This window comes from Thunnus albacares, chromosome 14 (assembly GCF_914725855.1).
Source record: "Thunnus albacares chromosome 14, fThuAlb1.1, whole genome shotgun sequence".
Lineage (NCBI taxonomy): Eukaryota > Metazoa > Chordata > Actinopteri > Scombriformes > Scombridae > Thunnus > Thunnus albacares.
The window spans coordinates 20,559,930-20,574,865 of NC_058119.1; the positions used below are offsets into that span (position 1 = coordinate 20,559,930).

At 40.8% G+C, this 14,936-nt stretch overlaps 1 protein-coding gene across 1 annotated transcript in view; it reads right to left on the bottom strand.

The window, feature by feature from the left end:
* Window positions 1–13,809, bottom strand: part of pcnx2 (pecanex 2) — a 33,254-nt gene extending 19,445 nt beyond the window's left edge. Inside the window, exons 1-18 of the mRNA XM_044372366.1 lie at window positions 13,334–13,809; window positions 11,371–11,573; window positions 10,373–10,490; window positions 10,245–10,281; window positions 7,757–8,283; window positions 7,359–7,553; window positions 5,873–6,349; window positions 5,576–5,771; window positions 4,539–4,689; window positions 4,242–4,384; window positions 3,686–3,764; window positions 3,323–3,458; window positions 2,532–2,674; window positions 1,876–2,029; window positions 1,474–1,506; window positions 761–932; window positions 463–573; window positions 25–116 (exon numbers count right to left, since the gene is read on the bottom strand). Coding sequence (XP_044228301.1) covers window positions 25–116; window positions 463–573; window positions 761–932; window positions 1,474–1,506; window positions 1,876–2,029; window positions 2,532–2,674; window positions 3,323–3,458; window positions 3,686–3,764; window positions 4,242–4,384; window positions 4,539–4,689; window positions 5,576–5,771; window positions 5,873–6,349; window positions 7,359–7,553; window positions 7,757–8,283; window positions 10,245–10,281; window positions 10,373–10,490; window positions 11,371–11,573; window positions 13,334–13,486 — 3,120 coding nt within the window. The 5' untranslated portion in view covers window positions 13,487–13,809. The remainder of the gene's footprint in view (window positions 1–24; window positions 117–462; window positions 574–760; window positions 933–1,473; window positions 1,507–1,875; window positions 2,030–2,531; window positions 2,675–3,322; window positions 3,459–3,685; window positions 3,765–4,241; window positions 4,385–4,538; window positions 4,690–5,575; window positions 5,772–5,872; window positions 6,350–7,358; window positions 7,554–7,756; window positions 8,284–10,244; window positions 10,282–10,372; window positions 10,491–11,370; window positions 11,574–13,333) is intronic.
* Window positions 13,810–14,936: the final 1,127 nt, after the last annotated feature.

The window sequence follows — 14,936 nt, forward strand, 5'->3', positions numbered from 1 at the left end:
TTTTTTTCAACCGGATATGAGTACCTTGAGAGCTCCGAAGCAGAATCCGTACAGCAGAGACAGAGCGATCAGACTGCGTAGGATGCTGTAGATTGCAGAGATGAGACTCGTAGCAGCTGAGGCACACATATCAGAGTGAAGATGAAAATACATGCAGCAGTATTAAACAATGATGAACGAAGATCAGCTTGTACTGTATCTTAGTTTATGGTTGAACACTCACTAAAAAGATTCCCCTTATTAAAACATTAGATACAAAATTTTAATTATTTTTTTTAAAAACTAAACATTATACAGATTTTACACACAGGCATCAAACCAGAGCCACAAATCCACAGATGTATCTGTAAATAACAGTTTATAGCAGTGAATACAAAAATTTAAAATGTGTATCTATCATGGATGTGGATTCATGATTCACACATTACTGAAATCAAAAGATGAGAAAAAAGATTTACTAACCTGTCCCACCAAAAAAGTGCATGTCAATCTGCTCCAGCACGTAGATGGTGAAGGTGTTGATTTGGGGGAAAAGGCCCACCAGGAAGGTGATGGGGAAGCAATGTGTAAAACCTGTTTTATGCATAAAAATATAAAGAATCCTTTGACAAGAAAGTAAGAAATAAAAAACAGCTGGAAAACAAACAGGCATAAAATCGAGCTCACTTTGATTTTTTTTTTTTAGAAAACCAGGCTACATGTGTACCCATGCTTGTGTGTATTTTTGAGTGTGTGTCTCTCCTGGTACATTTCTCCCTACCCACTAGCAGGTCTCGCAAGAAGCCCAGTAAGTCCTGGCAGACGATGGTGACTCCGTACATGGTGGAGACGGGCAGGTCCTTCCTCCTCAGCAGCTGCTCCAGAATCCAGATCAGAGCACAGAAGATGCAGAAGTAGGCCGCTCGGCTGTAGGCCACCAGCTGGTTGTGACCCTGGAGACACACGCACGCACACACACACAGGTTAGGATGTTAGATAAAGCAGTAGAGCTTAATCCTGCTTTAACACAGCAATTTAATGATGTTATTAACTTCTCGCTACAACGTGATAATACCAACATATGATGGAAATGACAAACTCTGTAGTAAGTGAATCACAATTACAATCACTGCTACAAAGCTGGGTTATTTAAAGTTGATTGCCAATATGTCTTCTGTATCTTCTGTAGCCACATTGCTGGTGCAACAGTCAAAAATTGTTAAATAATTAATATGTAAAAGGGAAAAATGACGTCATACGGACAAAACAGAAAACATGGAATCAATAAAGAGGAGCAGCGGTCACAAGTTGCCCACAAACCCACGTAGACATAATGAATGTATGTACAGTAGGCTTGACATATCTTGCTTATTTTCATGCAACCTAACAGGACTTATTTACTTCAAAGTTGTTGTTTTTTTCCAAGAAGTTTGCTCTGTCTTTGCTCTGTATAATTTCACCAGTGGTTCAGTAACAAAGCAATGTTACACTCACATGTGTTGGCGAAGCTGCATCTGGTTGAACACTCTGGAAAACAAAAAAACACAGAAGCCAACATTGAATCACCCTATTTGCACATAAACATGAAAACAATTGAAAACAACAGAGCTACTATCCAGTTTAACAGAAGAGGAAGTGAGTGGGGGCAAATAGGAACTGATGTCATGTTTTATTTTTTATTCTACATTAGGTCACCATGGCACACATTTAGATTTACATGATTTATTATTAATTCCTCAAATACAATTCAAGTTGGTTTCTGTAGTCCATCATCAAAGAAGACATTTTGAACAAATAATACAATAGCTCAAAGCTACAGTTTGCAGACATGGCTTATGGTTGACAGGGGGAGTGGTTAGTATCCTGCTTTCATGCAGAGATATGGTGTCTTTTTACCTTCAATAAGGAGTACTGACAGCTGGCAATGACCAGACAGAACTGGAAGACCCAGAAGTCTTTGAAGCAGCCGTCGTTGAGAAGCACAAAACCGAGGAAGGAAACCAGGAAGGCCATTAAGACTGCAACTAGATTCTCCAGAACCTCTTGGTTTCTACACAAACACAGAGCAGACAAAAGCATATACAGTATACAGCACTTTAAAATATATACAGACAGGTATCAAGGGATTCAATTAGTGCCCAGGTGATTAATTAAATTGGAAAAACGTGACTGAAACTGATCCCCAAAATATACAGTGTTTAAGATTTTTTTTAAGCAGTCAATTATCTTCCAGTCAGTGTCATCGGGTGAAATCAGCAGAAAAGATAATGCACTAAATAACAGCACTGACATGGCACTGTGTTTAATGTAAAAAAAGTGAGGTGGTCTCAGATTAATTAGTTTATAGAGAGGATATTAAAAAAATACATATGCCTTTGTCTCTAAAATTCTGATTTTGTCTAAATGAAGAAACAGTTTTACATTATTTCAGATAAATAATTGAAACTAGGTGCTTGTGAATCTGCAAACTGAATGATGTGAATGATGTCTGAGTTTCCAGATGTGGGAGTTTACCTGTCCAAGAGAGACAAGCAGGTGTTTTGTATTTTTACCTGTCCAGTAGGGCAAGCAGGGTGAGTCGGTCATACAAAATGTTGATAAACTTCCCAGGAAACAGTTTGAGTTTGTAATAAATCTTCCTGGTCGGTTTCTCCTGAGTGGAAGTCTCTGATGACTCATCCAAAGAGTCCTCTTCCTGCCACACACACATGCACACAAACACAAAAATCATTTATACACACATAAATTCAACTGCAATGACACAGGAAACGAGAGGAGTCTGATGTTTTATATCTACACGATTTCCTATGTAGGATCATTCAAAACATATCCAGAATCATTAAAGGTACACAGAGCAACATATTTTACACAAGCACTAAAACACAACGTGGTGCATAAATGATTCAGCAGAGAGTCTGTGTCGTTTGAGCTTCAACAACTGATCCAGGCAGCTACTGTCACCCCTGCTGGTCCACATACAGCAGTGAAGCAGAAGGATTTAACACTGATCATTTCAAACAGCAGCAGCAACTCATATTTACATCAAAGTTAATCACAACTCTATTACCATCCTCCTCATCTGGAATGCAATTCTTTTTATTCTGCTTAAACTCTTTATTTTTGAAGTGATATATTTTATTCTTAAAACTGTATATTTTGCTGTTTATTGATTATTTGTTAATTGGTGACTGTTAAAAAACCCTGACTCCATAATTTTGTACATAAAATAGAATTTTTAGTTTTTTTTAGTTTTTTAATGCTGTGTTATTTGCACAACGTTTAGCAAATCATGGATGCCACTGCAATTCACAACAAAAGAGAAACAGTGAAAGTAGATGGACACCTGGAAGATCTCAGGGTGCGTCCTCCGTGGCCGTAGTCTGTGTGCAGGGATGATGCGTCGCTGGAAAGGACAGTCAGCGTGAGGGCCCACCAGGCCGTCCTGACACTCCGAGTTGGAAGAAGTTGACAGCAGGTCACTGAAGACACACACATAAACAAAACAGGCTGATGTTATTATGTGGAAAAGGCCTGATTACATGCAAGCATGAAAACATAGGAGATGGAAAAGGTAGCAGTGGAGGAGAACAAGCAGGTAGAGAGCATAGGAAAAGGGGAGATGAAAAAAGGTAGGAATAGAAGTGTTTAAAGTAAAGAAAAATTATGAAGAAGAAGAGCGTTACAAATAAAGAGTTAACATTAGTACCACATGTTGCCAGTGATGAGCTCAGCTCCTAGTGGCAGGTTGAGGGCTCTCTCTGCATACAGCTTACGAGGTCTGTCTCCTGGTGAGACAAACACAATTAAAAAAAAAAAACTGGTCAGAAAATGTTTATTTTGGACACCCAGTTAATCAGCAGTAAAATCTTTTATGTGGGATTTGAATTAATTTGTTGATGAAGCATTGTCACAATACAGATAGGAATCTGAGACTGACAAAAAATTGACCAGCTTCACCTTTTGGAGGCAGTCCAGAAAGATGTTATTTAATCCACCATATTTTTGATCCGTTTCAGAAGCAAAGCAATCGGCTGCTGGCAGAGCCTCCCACACACAGTGTATATTTGTGCAAAAGATCAAAATATCTGACCGTCCCAGCACAAATAGATTCCCCAAATTGATAGAGGATCAGACTGACTGAGTTGACTACATGTGATTTATCTCAGCTTGTCTCCAGGACACAAAAACATCACATTTCCGGGAACTACTTGTAAAATTATGCAAATACTAGTTGTTAATATGGTTCAAGAGCAGCTGCTTACTGTGCACTGTATGAAAGGTATAGGCCTCTTCTTTGTTGGTAGCTTCTGGTCTGCAGATGACCTGCAGCATGGAGCTCTCTGATTGGGAGGTTTGAGAGGGTAGAGAATCATAATCTGGATCTTTTTCTCTGTCTGTCTGAGGGCTGGAGACAGAAAACACAATTAACTGGAGATCCTGGATGCTTGAGTCTATAAGTGTTTATAAGAGCTACTGTAAATGTACGTGGGTCTGTGTCTGAGTGGATTCAGCTGTGTGAATAATTTTACTGAAGCGTATGAGTGTATAGACATGTGTACCTGTCAGGGGAGACTATTGGGATGTGTGTGGGTAGTATGGCCTGCAGAGTGTCAGTAGCCAGACTGGTGGGTGGTTTGGGTCTCTCTGGTTTGTTGTCCGAGTTGGTCTCTGTTATCGTCTCATCTGGTCTGGAAGTTGCAGTCAGACTCTCTGTAAACAGAGCAAATGGATTTTGTAAAGATCAAATTAAAAGAAACAGAAATTTGTTTTTATGAAATTAAATATAAAGCCCCAATTGATGGTGAGACAGTTCATATCTCAAATTTGCTACCTTTAAAATGTTACCTTTTCCACATTGTTAAAGCTGCACCCGTGAACAATTTAATATTAGACTATGTGTGCGTGAAAGGTGATGCTTGTAGTGATAAACTGGCAGATAATTATCACCCAATTCTGCAGTTCCATGCAAATGGAGCATTTTAGCATATTTCAGCTAATTGTTTTGGTTTTGCTATTTTGGTTTAAAGTTAGCAACTAGCTGGTGAATGTAGCGTAGCATATAGCAAACTAAAAGAGAAACATTTCACTCAAGAGTTGGTGCAGACCAAAACAGATCTAAATGAAGAGTAAATAATGGACTGACATTCCTCAAATGGCCAGAAACACGATTCCAAATAAAAGCTAATTTTGCTACATGTCCATCAGATGTGTAAACAGGTAACTGTTTGCTAGCATGTCTGTCATAAAAACTTTATAAGGTATATCAGGGTTAGGGTTAGGGTTAGGATTAGGGTCAAAACTATAAATTAGCACATGTTTAAATGGTGCCAGAGGACCAACATTTTAACTTAACTACAGCCTGTGCTGAGTGACTGACCACCCAAAATTACCATCTTTTGAGCCTAAAGGGGCTAAAATATCTTAATGATCTGATCTGAATGATCTGACTGTATCTAAAGTATAGCAGTAATCATCCATCACACAGGGAGCTTTATGTGGCAACAGGAGCAACAGCGGGAATGCAATTGCAGCTCATAAACCAGTGCTGACATAGCACTCATGCATGCACTTATCTCTAAAATGTGGAAAAACAAACCCTTTTGCTGGCATTCACTCTCCTCTGAAGCTCCTGCCTCCTCTTTGCTCTCTGGACCCTCCTCTTCCTTTGTGCTGGCCCCTGCCGCTCTGGTGCTGAGGGATCCCAACAAGGAAACAAACTCCAAGAAGTTGGATTCGTTGGGAATCTGGCCCTCCTTCGCCTCCAGATCTGACTTGGAACTGGTCATGGTGGTCTAACAGAGAGACAAATGTTTGTATGTCTGCATGGACAGATGGATGGAGATTACCAGAACAGAGACACAGAAATAGAAACAGAGCTAAAGCGCCAACATACTGTGTTTTGGGAGCGATCTGAAAGCAGCACAGCATCTTTCCCACTGTCCATGCTCAGCCCGCGGATGTGAGTCCTTCCCCCGGGCCCGTAGCGGCCCAAAGCTGGGGGCAGACGGAGGAACCCTTGTGGATCCACATTAGAATCCAGAGGGTCCGTGTCGTCAGGGTGGGAGTGGACGTCAATGCCCGACGAGCTGTTGTCGTTGGTCAGCTGTGGGCTCGGTGTGCTGTCATTGGTTAGCTGCAGTCCGAGATGTTCCTGATCCGGACACTCCAGTGTGGATGACTCAGAACTGGTTGTTTCTCTACACAAGTGAAACTCTTCACTTTGGCTCGCCGTCTGTTGCTGTTTCGGGGTGGGGTCGTCCTCTGAGCCAGCTCCTTCTTCACCTTCTTCCACTTCCTGCTTCTCCTCCTCAGGGGAGTCAAAGGTGATGACAGGGATCTTGATGTGACATTCTCCTGCATCCTTTTGGGCCTGATGGTACACGCAAAGACATGTTTCACAGACTGTATTCTTTACACACAACAAAGCCTTGTTTAGGAAACAATCCTACCACCAGTAGCAGTCACAAAGACATAAGCTGGCGTTTTAACTTCTCCTGCATGGATAAGTTCTTAGATTGAACACTACAATGTGGGCTAATTTGAAATACTGTGTGTGGACTTCCACGCACACTTGGAGACTTGAAAGTGCATGTCTGTGACCTTCGGACTGTCAAGTGCTCACTACCATTGATCAAGTCTGCACTTGATGCAGACTAGAGTGTTGGGCATTTGTCTTATCCATGGCAACAAGTGAGGACTGATTTCCCACCTCATTTTCATTCAGCAGTAGATTTTATTCCGATAGTGATACATAAATACAGCAGAAATAAAGTAAAAGTTTTGTTGACAATTAACAATTGCTTTCACATAATTTTACAAGCTTCTGCAGCCATTTTGCTTACTGCTGCATAGATTATGGGGGTAAAGGCAGGGGCAAGAATAAGATAATCCAGTGTACGGTAGTCATTACATATATTAATAAAACAGCAAATGCACAGGATAATTAAACCCATAATAAAACTACAGACCACATTTCAAGAAATTAGCCTTCCTTGAAAATAGTGTATTTTCACCTTTTTACAAACTCAGTGCAGCCAAACATTGTTCAAACCCACAGAAATGTATTTTAAATTCTTGTGGGGATCACAAAGTTTCCAAAGATACCGAATAAAATCTGGGCAAAGTTTGGGGAAATGTGTATAAAATGATAAACAAGATATTTTAAATAGACAAAAAAAAAATCTTGGGTTTAAATATTTCCCTCAATGTAAACATCACATATTTTCAATAAAGAGCAGGAACAAGCTGATGCAGAATGTATATGTGAGACCGTGTCAAATAAGATTATTTAAAACAGCCTTGAAGCTACTTGAGGGGGAAAACTGGATGTTAAATGTGATTTATGGAGAGCGGTGAAATTCACAGCGGGTCGGTCTTACCTGTGCATTCTCCAAAAGGCTCTGCTTGACGCTCTCCTCCAGCTGAGCAGCAGTCTGAGGGTCGCAGCTCATGGTGATGATGATCTTGACTGTGTCGCTGTCGTCCAGGCGAGCAGACACAGGCGTAGGGCCAGAGTTGTCGACGAGAACCACTTCAATCTCGTCAGAACAATACGTCTCCTCCACTCGCTCAGCCTGACGGACATACAACACAAGAGACAGACAGAGGGAAGAATTATTTCCATGATGTACAAAATAATCACAATGCAATGATGTGTTTTCAATAATATAACCTCTTGTCGAGCATGAGTGATATGTAGAAGTCACATTATGTCACATTCAAACCTTGCAAACATAACTACCTACACCGATTCATGCAGTATATCTGTATGAACTACCTGTGCAGCAAGATCTGGGATGTCGATGAAGTCATCCTGGCGGTCCGGGGGGGTCTCCAGTGAGTTATTGTTGGCATCTGAGGGCTCTTTTTGCCCCTCACTCTCCTCCTCGCTCTCATCTTCACTTCCTTTGGAGGGAGGGAGACCTTCATCAGCTGTATCCCTGTCTAGAGTCTCTTTATCATTGCTATTTTCCTCTTTTTCTATCCTGTCCTGCTCTGAGTCTTTCTCTACTGTTCTTTCCTGTTCTGATTGCTCTCTGTCCGTCCCCGTCAAAGAGATCTGAACATCTGTTCCTTCTCTCACAGTTCCAGTATCAGTTATTTCTGCGTCCATTTTCCCCGTCCCACTAGCAGATCCAGGCCGCATCTCTTCTTTTTCAGCTCGGGATGGGGGCCTCTGCCGGGCCTGCAGCAGGGGGGCGGTCTGGTCGGGATTGGGGCTGGAGAGGTCATCTGGAGAAGGCTCTGGGCTTGGGTGTAGGCCTCCCTCCGTGGGCCTCTCTTCTGCAGCACACTCACCCTGCCCTGGAATCAATCCAAATATAAAGTTATATTGTAGATTTTAAATGTAACAATAATAAAATCACTCTAATCCTTTGCTTTATCCCTTTCAGCCAAATTCTAATTCCTGCTATGGAAATGTTGTATTGCTGGCTCACATTTGGTTGGAATGGCATCATAAGTTATTATCTACAGCAGTGCTGCCGCTAAAAGAAAAACATAATTCAAGCTCTATCTGAGTTTGCCACTGACACATAAATAGCTTCCAATTGCAATATAATGAACTCCAGAAGATACCAGCATTTTGATACAATTGTGCAACCATCTGATGCAATGCACCACAGTGTTTATAGCCCCTTTTTTCGATCAGCTGACTTTGCTCTGACTAATCTCCAGTGCATTAGGTCATAAATTTATGGGAAACAGTCAGCTGGTCTTATTGGCTGGCTAACGGACCGGCTGCTAGTTCTGTGCTTGTCTGAGCGTATTTACAACAATGATGTGTTAGCAGAAAAGGAAGTTGTCAATCTACATTGTCTAAGGAGTGATCCAGTGCATTAGGGAAGAGGAACAGAGTTTGCTTCCAGCAGGGACTGATTCTGACAATACACAACAGAGAACATGTTTCCCCAAAGCACACACGTCAAGCCTCGATAGGTACAATAACTTGTGATTAGCTGATAATGATCTGACTGACTTTATACTGTCTTTTTGCTGTCTTTAAAATTCATCAAGATGTTTCTGCCATAGTCAGTCGGATGCAACTTAAAGCCATAGTATTTTCATGCGTTTCTAAAATTCAGCCCCTTTGGTCTGGTCTTTTTTGTTTTTATCTCTGAAGTCATCGGATCCCAGTCAATCTTTCAGCTAATCCAGCACCAGCCAATCATCCTCAGCTCATTTTTAACAAAGGTGAACCTTACTACAGCTCAGAAACGACTCCTTTCTTATTCCTTCATCCAAGTAAAAGACATTAATACTCACATATCAGAAGAAAACTACTGTCTGAACCCCTAAAATATTCATTATGTCTGGACGACATAATGAATATCCTACATTTAGAGACTTTAAAAACAAGCTCTCACAATCTGATTTTACAAATTTGGCAACCCCTAAATAAGTACCTTGCCACTTGAAATCAGACGGCAATCTATATTTTAGACCTTTGTAAAATGTCATAGTATCACACAAATAACAGTGAATGATATACTGGGAAATTAGGTGGATAAGGCAGACAGAGTGGGATTATCTGGGCTCTTTTTTGCCTTTTCCTCACTTTTTCCCTCTGTTTTTATTGTTATTACTGTTCCTATGTATTTCCTCATTCTGACTGAATGCCATTGGATACTTTTATAACACATCCTTTGGCTTTATAATTGCTAAACTGAGCAGAAACTAAATTATTATTATCTGTATGTTTGAAGCAATATTTGAACTAGAATTTCCCCTGGTCAAAGATATTGCCTTGATCAATCCTAGACTGATATTCAGCTTTTACTCCTCTATTTCCAATCTTATCATGCACTTTCATTTCTATATATTATAATATACCATGCTGACTGCTGAAGCACAGGTTTTTTTTTTGTGAGAATTTAACAACCCCCATGATGGCCTGATGTCTCTGCTTTCCACAAAACAAAATGACGTCAATTCATTGTTTTAAAGCAGAACATGCACCTACAGATGGATGACATATAAAAGGAAATCGGATGAAAACCATTCTTGCGAAAGATATTCCCTTATTTTGTGTTTTGATGATGGCGGTGGAGAACGCTGTATAACAAATCAGTCCAAACTCTCTCATACAGCAGGTGTTCAGTCGGGCCTTAGCATATGACTCACATTATTTTCATAATTAAAACATTCTGTGACCCTTCCTGCCCTCTATGGAAGCATTTGTTAAGTTTATCCATTCATTTATTCAGGTTTTTCCCTTTAATTTATCACCCATCTGTATTTTATTCAAAATTAAAGAGAGAACAGACCTTCCACAGTCTTCCCCTCATCTGATTTTGAACACTCCTGTGTAGAAGACAATTCAGAACACGTTATTGAAATTAGGACATAATATGACCATCTGAATTGTATGTTCATGTTAGCAGGTGTCACTCACCACCCCAATCAGCCCTGAGTCGGTTTCAGTCTGTTTCACTGTCACCTGGATCACCGGACTGGGACGCTTTCGAGCCAACATCGTCATGGCAACACTGTCGGGGACTGTGCTGCTCTTCCTATTAGACAAAGACAAGAGATGGGGAGAAATTAAATGAAGTGAGAGAGACAGAGGGATGAGGAATCTGTAGAAGTTCATACATCAATACGTCACTTTCAGAGGAAATAATCCGACCTCCATTCCCAGCCTTTCATGTTTTGAATGCTAAAATACCCTGATTTATTGAGATGAGGAAGTGGTAAAAAATACTAATTTTTCGTCGAGTCTCCCTGTTTCATCTCTCCACACACACTTCAAAGATTATAACAAAATAAAAAAAAAAGAAATACACACATTCAGGGAACAGGAAGCGGTGGATTTTCTTTTATTAGTCCCTTTTGCAGATCAAGTGTGTCAGAGCGGAGTGGCCGACTGAAGATCACTGACCTCCCCTCATTAGCTCGCTCATTCACCAAAGCTGTACTGAGTCTTTGAAATGAAGTGGAAAGAGTCTGTATCCCACTCTGAGACACTTGATCACGAAACCAATCCGATCTCAAAGACAAAGAAGACAGAAGGAAGAAAAAATACACACATACAGAGAAAGAGGAGACTAAAAAATGGTAAAAAAAAAAAAAAAAAAAAAAAAAAGGATGTAAGCACGGCAAGGCACTCAGTCATACTTGCTAAAAGTGACATTATTCTAAAAGGAGATCTCAGGCCTAAATGTACAATTTCATGTTAATAATTAAGTTGTAATCATTAGGGATTTAGCCCTCTGGCCTAGATTTTCTAATGACTAACCTGGCAGCTGAGCAGAATCGCCAGTTTTTTGAATGTATATAATAATCTCTCAGCATACATCCATAAAAATGAGCCCACATTGCTCAGCTACTTCAGATTGAGCCCACTGACTGTGATTTCATGTGACATGTGACATGTGACGGTATGGGGTTTACCTGATGCTAGCGGGCAAGCAGGAGTCCGAGGCGTTGCTTTTCTTCTCCGGAGCCTTGCTGAGGTCAGAGAGGCTGCTGCGGACCACCGCCTCGCCCTCGTCGAACATCAGGTGCAGCCGATAGTTGGCCAGCTTGATGAGGATGAAGAACGCGGTGATGGAGGTGCAGTAGATGCTCAAAGCCATGGTGGTAGGGGGCAGGGCCTGTGGACAGGAGAGGATCTTCATCATATTCGAATCTCATCTCCACTTGATGCTACAAAACCAGTGTTTGATTTTATGCTTCATGCTGTAGCAGCCTGTTCCTGATGAAAAAGCACCAACTATCTCTTCTCATCTTATTGTCTGTAGGTAAAATACTGCAAAAGGTTATGCTTATTCAGTTGAACAGCCACAATGTTCTCTGAGTGTATTACAGGCTCGCTGGACCACAAGATCTAATTTGATTAATTGGTGGATTAATGGAGATTATTGATCCCCATGGGAGAAATGGCCCATAGCAAAGAACAGGAAGATTAAAGACAAAGTATCTGCATCGTGCCGATACATGAGTCACACCGATCTACAGAGAATTCTTGCTGTGTTGGAGGCTTTTAGTGTCTGCAGGTATAAATTTAAAGTCCAAATTCATCATCCACTTGCAACGGTGCTTATATGTGATTGTCCCTCAACTTTCTACTGTCATTTATTTTGCTCTGTGTATTGTGTGTGACCTTCAGATAAAATGCTAAAAAACTTGAAATTTGAAACATGTCTGCATCTCTCCCAGAAAACGCTTATGTTGTTTTTTGAGGGGGAAACAGTGGATGTTTTTTTTTTTTAAACAGACTGTGAAAAACTGTCTGGAACATTTTGATATAGCTTTAGCAGCAAAGCGCTTAAATGTCTCAGCATGCCTTACTAACTCTTATCTTTGGATGGCTAATTTGAGGTTATCTGAACACAGCGGACTGATAAATAGCTTATGACATCACTTGACCTTAAAGTTATAAAGCAGCACATCCTTCCTGTTCCTGGTTATAAAAAGTGGATGTTTACTGTGGCACCTACATATTAGCCCTGATTTATTGGATCAAAAGCAGAAAAAAACAGAAAAAAAATAAAATAATATCTCATCTGGTACAGATGAGTTCTGTACCAAATCTAGAGGATGTACCCACTGTTGCATAAAAATATTGAGACACAGTATTGAAGTTATGTTCACTTCGCATGATCCATTCACATCCAATAAGCGGTTGCCTTTTCAGTGCGTGACTGCTGCTCACATCATACCATCTATTCATTTCAGGAAGTGGATGAGACTTGTGAGTACATTGTATCTTATCATTCATGCTTCATCACAGCTGAGGTCAAGGCATTTGACCTATGTGGCAACTCTTATCTCTTTGTTCATGCTACCATCCTGCTGTATAAAGCAGAGTGAGAGCACAAAGGTCACTGAGGAGGTCCCTAGAATGAAGGAGCTTAATTTGACTGTATGATTCAGTTGAAGTTGGGGCAGTGAGAGAATGATCAAGAATGCCTGAATCATCTTGAAACTGTGCAGACTGTATCTTCATATAAATCTCAGGTGGACTGGGAACTGCCTAGATATTATTACTGGGAGTAATGCAGCCTGTGTTGCACCTCAAAGGCCATGACATGATATGAAGACATGTTATGGATCCACGGTTTCACGCTTCCTGGCTCTACCATTGCCACATCCAGGAGCAGCCATGCGTTCAGTCACTGCATGCAGGGGAAAATACTGCGACAGTGCCTTTTCCACTAGCCCTCAGTGGCAACCAGACAATGAATGATGTTAGATTATTGCAGAGCCACGTTTATCCGTGAGAGGATAAACGGGCACATGAGAGAAAAAAACAAAAGGTTACCCAGGTATCGTGAACACCTCACACCCCCTCCGCGGCCTTGAACGTCCAAATTAAAAAAAACAAAAAAACAAAACCCAAATTAAAACTCACCAGATGGAGAGATAGGGGCAACATCAGGAGAAATATCCACAGATAGAGGTGGCAGGAGTTGTTGAATTTGTTCTGATCCGGGTCGTGGTACCAGCCCCCAGTCAGAGATGCCCAAACCCCCTGACGCAGGGTCTGCACAACCTGGGAGCCCATCTCCCCTTCTCTTTCCTCCTCCTCACCGCTCAGGTTGGACGGACGGATGATGCTGCTGCTGATGCTGCTGCTAGGCTACAATGAAATGATCTCCTTTAACGCACGCTACTGTCGCTACGCCTCCATGTTGGGGCGTTAGAGCACGTCTTCTGCGCCTTCTCTTTCATGCCTCGTCGTTCATCCTCGGTGCGGTCCTCTCGTTTGCCTTCTCCCATCGCAACGTCGATTCGTCCATTGCTGCTGCTGCCGCGGTCCTCATCTTGTCCTGTTCTCCTTCCTCCTTCTCCCTCTCCTCTGTCTAGCTGCCTGTACAGATGCGCAGCTCTGACCGCCTCCCCTCCCTTCCCTTTCCCCTTCCCACTCTCCCTCTCTGCTTCCCTCCTTCCCCATCCTTTACCATTATGTTTCCCACCTTCACTGTTTATCAAAGGCAGCCAAGCGGTTTGCAAGTAAAATCAGTCATGACATACAGTAGTTCATAGTATGTATGGTATATGACTAGATATGCGTATGTATATAGCAGTATAGGTTATGTGTATGTAGGCTACAGAGGTGTAATGATTGGTCGATTAATCAATTAGTCTATCTACAGAAATCTAAACTATTTTGAGAATCGATTAATCGTTTTGAGTAATTTTTAAAGAAAACATACAAGAATTCTCTTGTTTCCAGCTTCTTAAATGTGAATATTTTCTGGTTTCTTTAGTCATCTATGACAGTGAGTTATGAGCTGTTGGACAGAACAAGACATTTGAGGTTGCACCAGTGACCAATGATCAACATTTTTCACCATTTTCTGACATTTTATAGAGCAAATGACTGATTGACTAATCAAGAAAATAATCAACAGATTAACCGATAATGAAAATAATCCTTAGTTGCAACCCTAGTAGGCTACATGTAGGCTATGCATGTATAGTATGTGCTCATGCATACTTGGATATACTATGTGTTTATTTGTAAATAGACTTGAATCAGAATTAGGTTCATTGCCAAGTAGGTTTGCACATACAAGGAATTTACAATGAAAATATGTGAAATATACATTCTAAGTGAGAAGAGTTGCTACAGGTTTAAATTTTAAATTTGATGACATTTTCATGTGGTAATAATAATAATAATAATAATTATCAGTATTGTATAATAATAATTACATTATATTAATCAATTATTGGTAGTAAACCAATAAAACTGATTGTATCTGTAGCAGTTGTAGTAGTACTACTAGTAATAGTAGTAGTAAGCCTATTTATAATATTATAGTAGTATAAAATAAGGCTACTTTCTATACATTTTGTCGTTCACGTGGCAGGTGTTGAGATGGAGTAAGAAAGTGTGTGTGTGTGTGTGTGTGTGTGTGTGTGTGTGTCATAATATGGTCCATAATGTCCCTGAAGGCGCGCTCTCCTCACACATTCCTACGGTGGCTCCTCCTCCTCCCCCCTCCCTC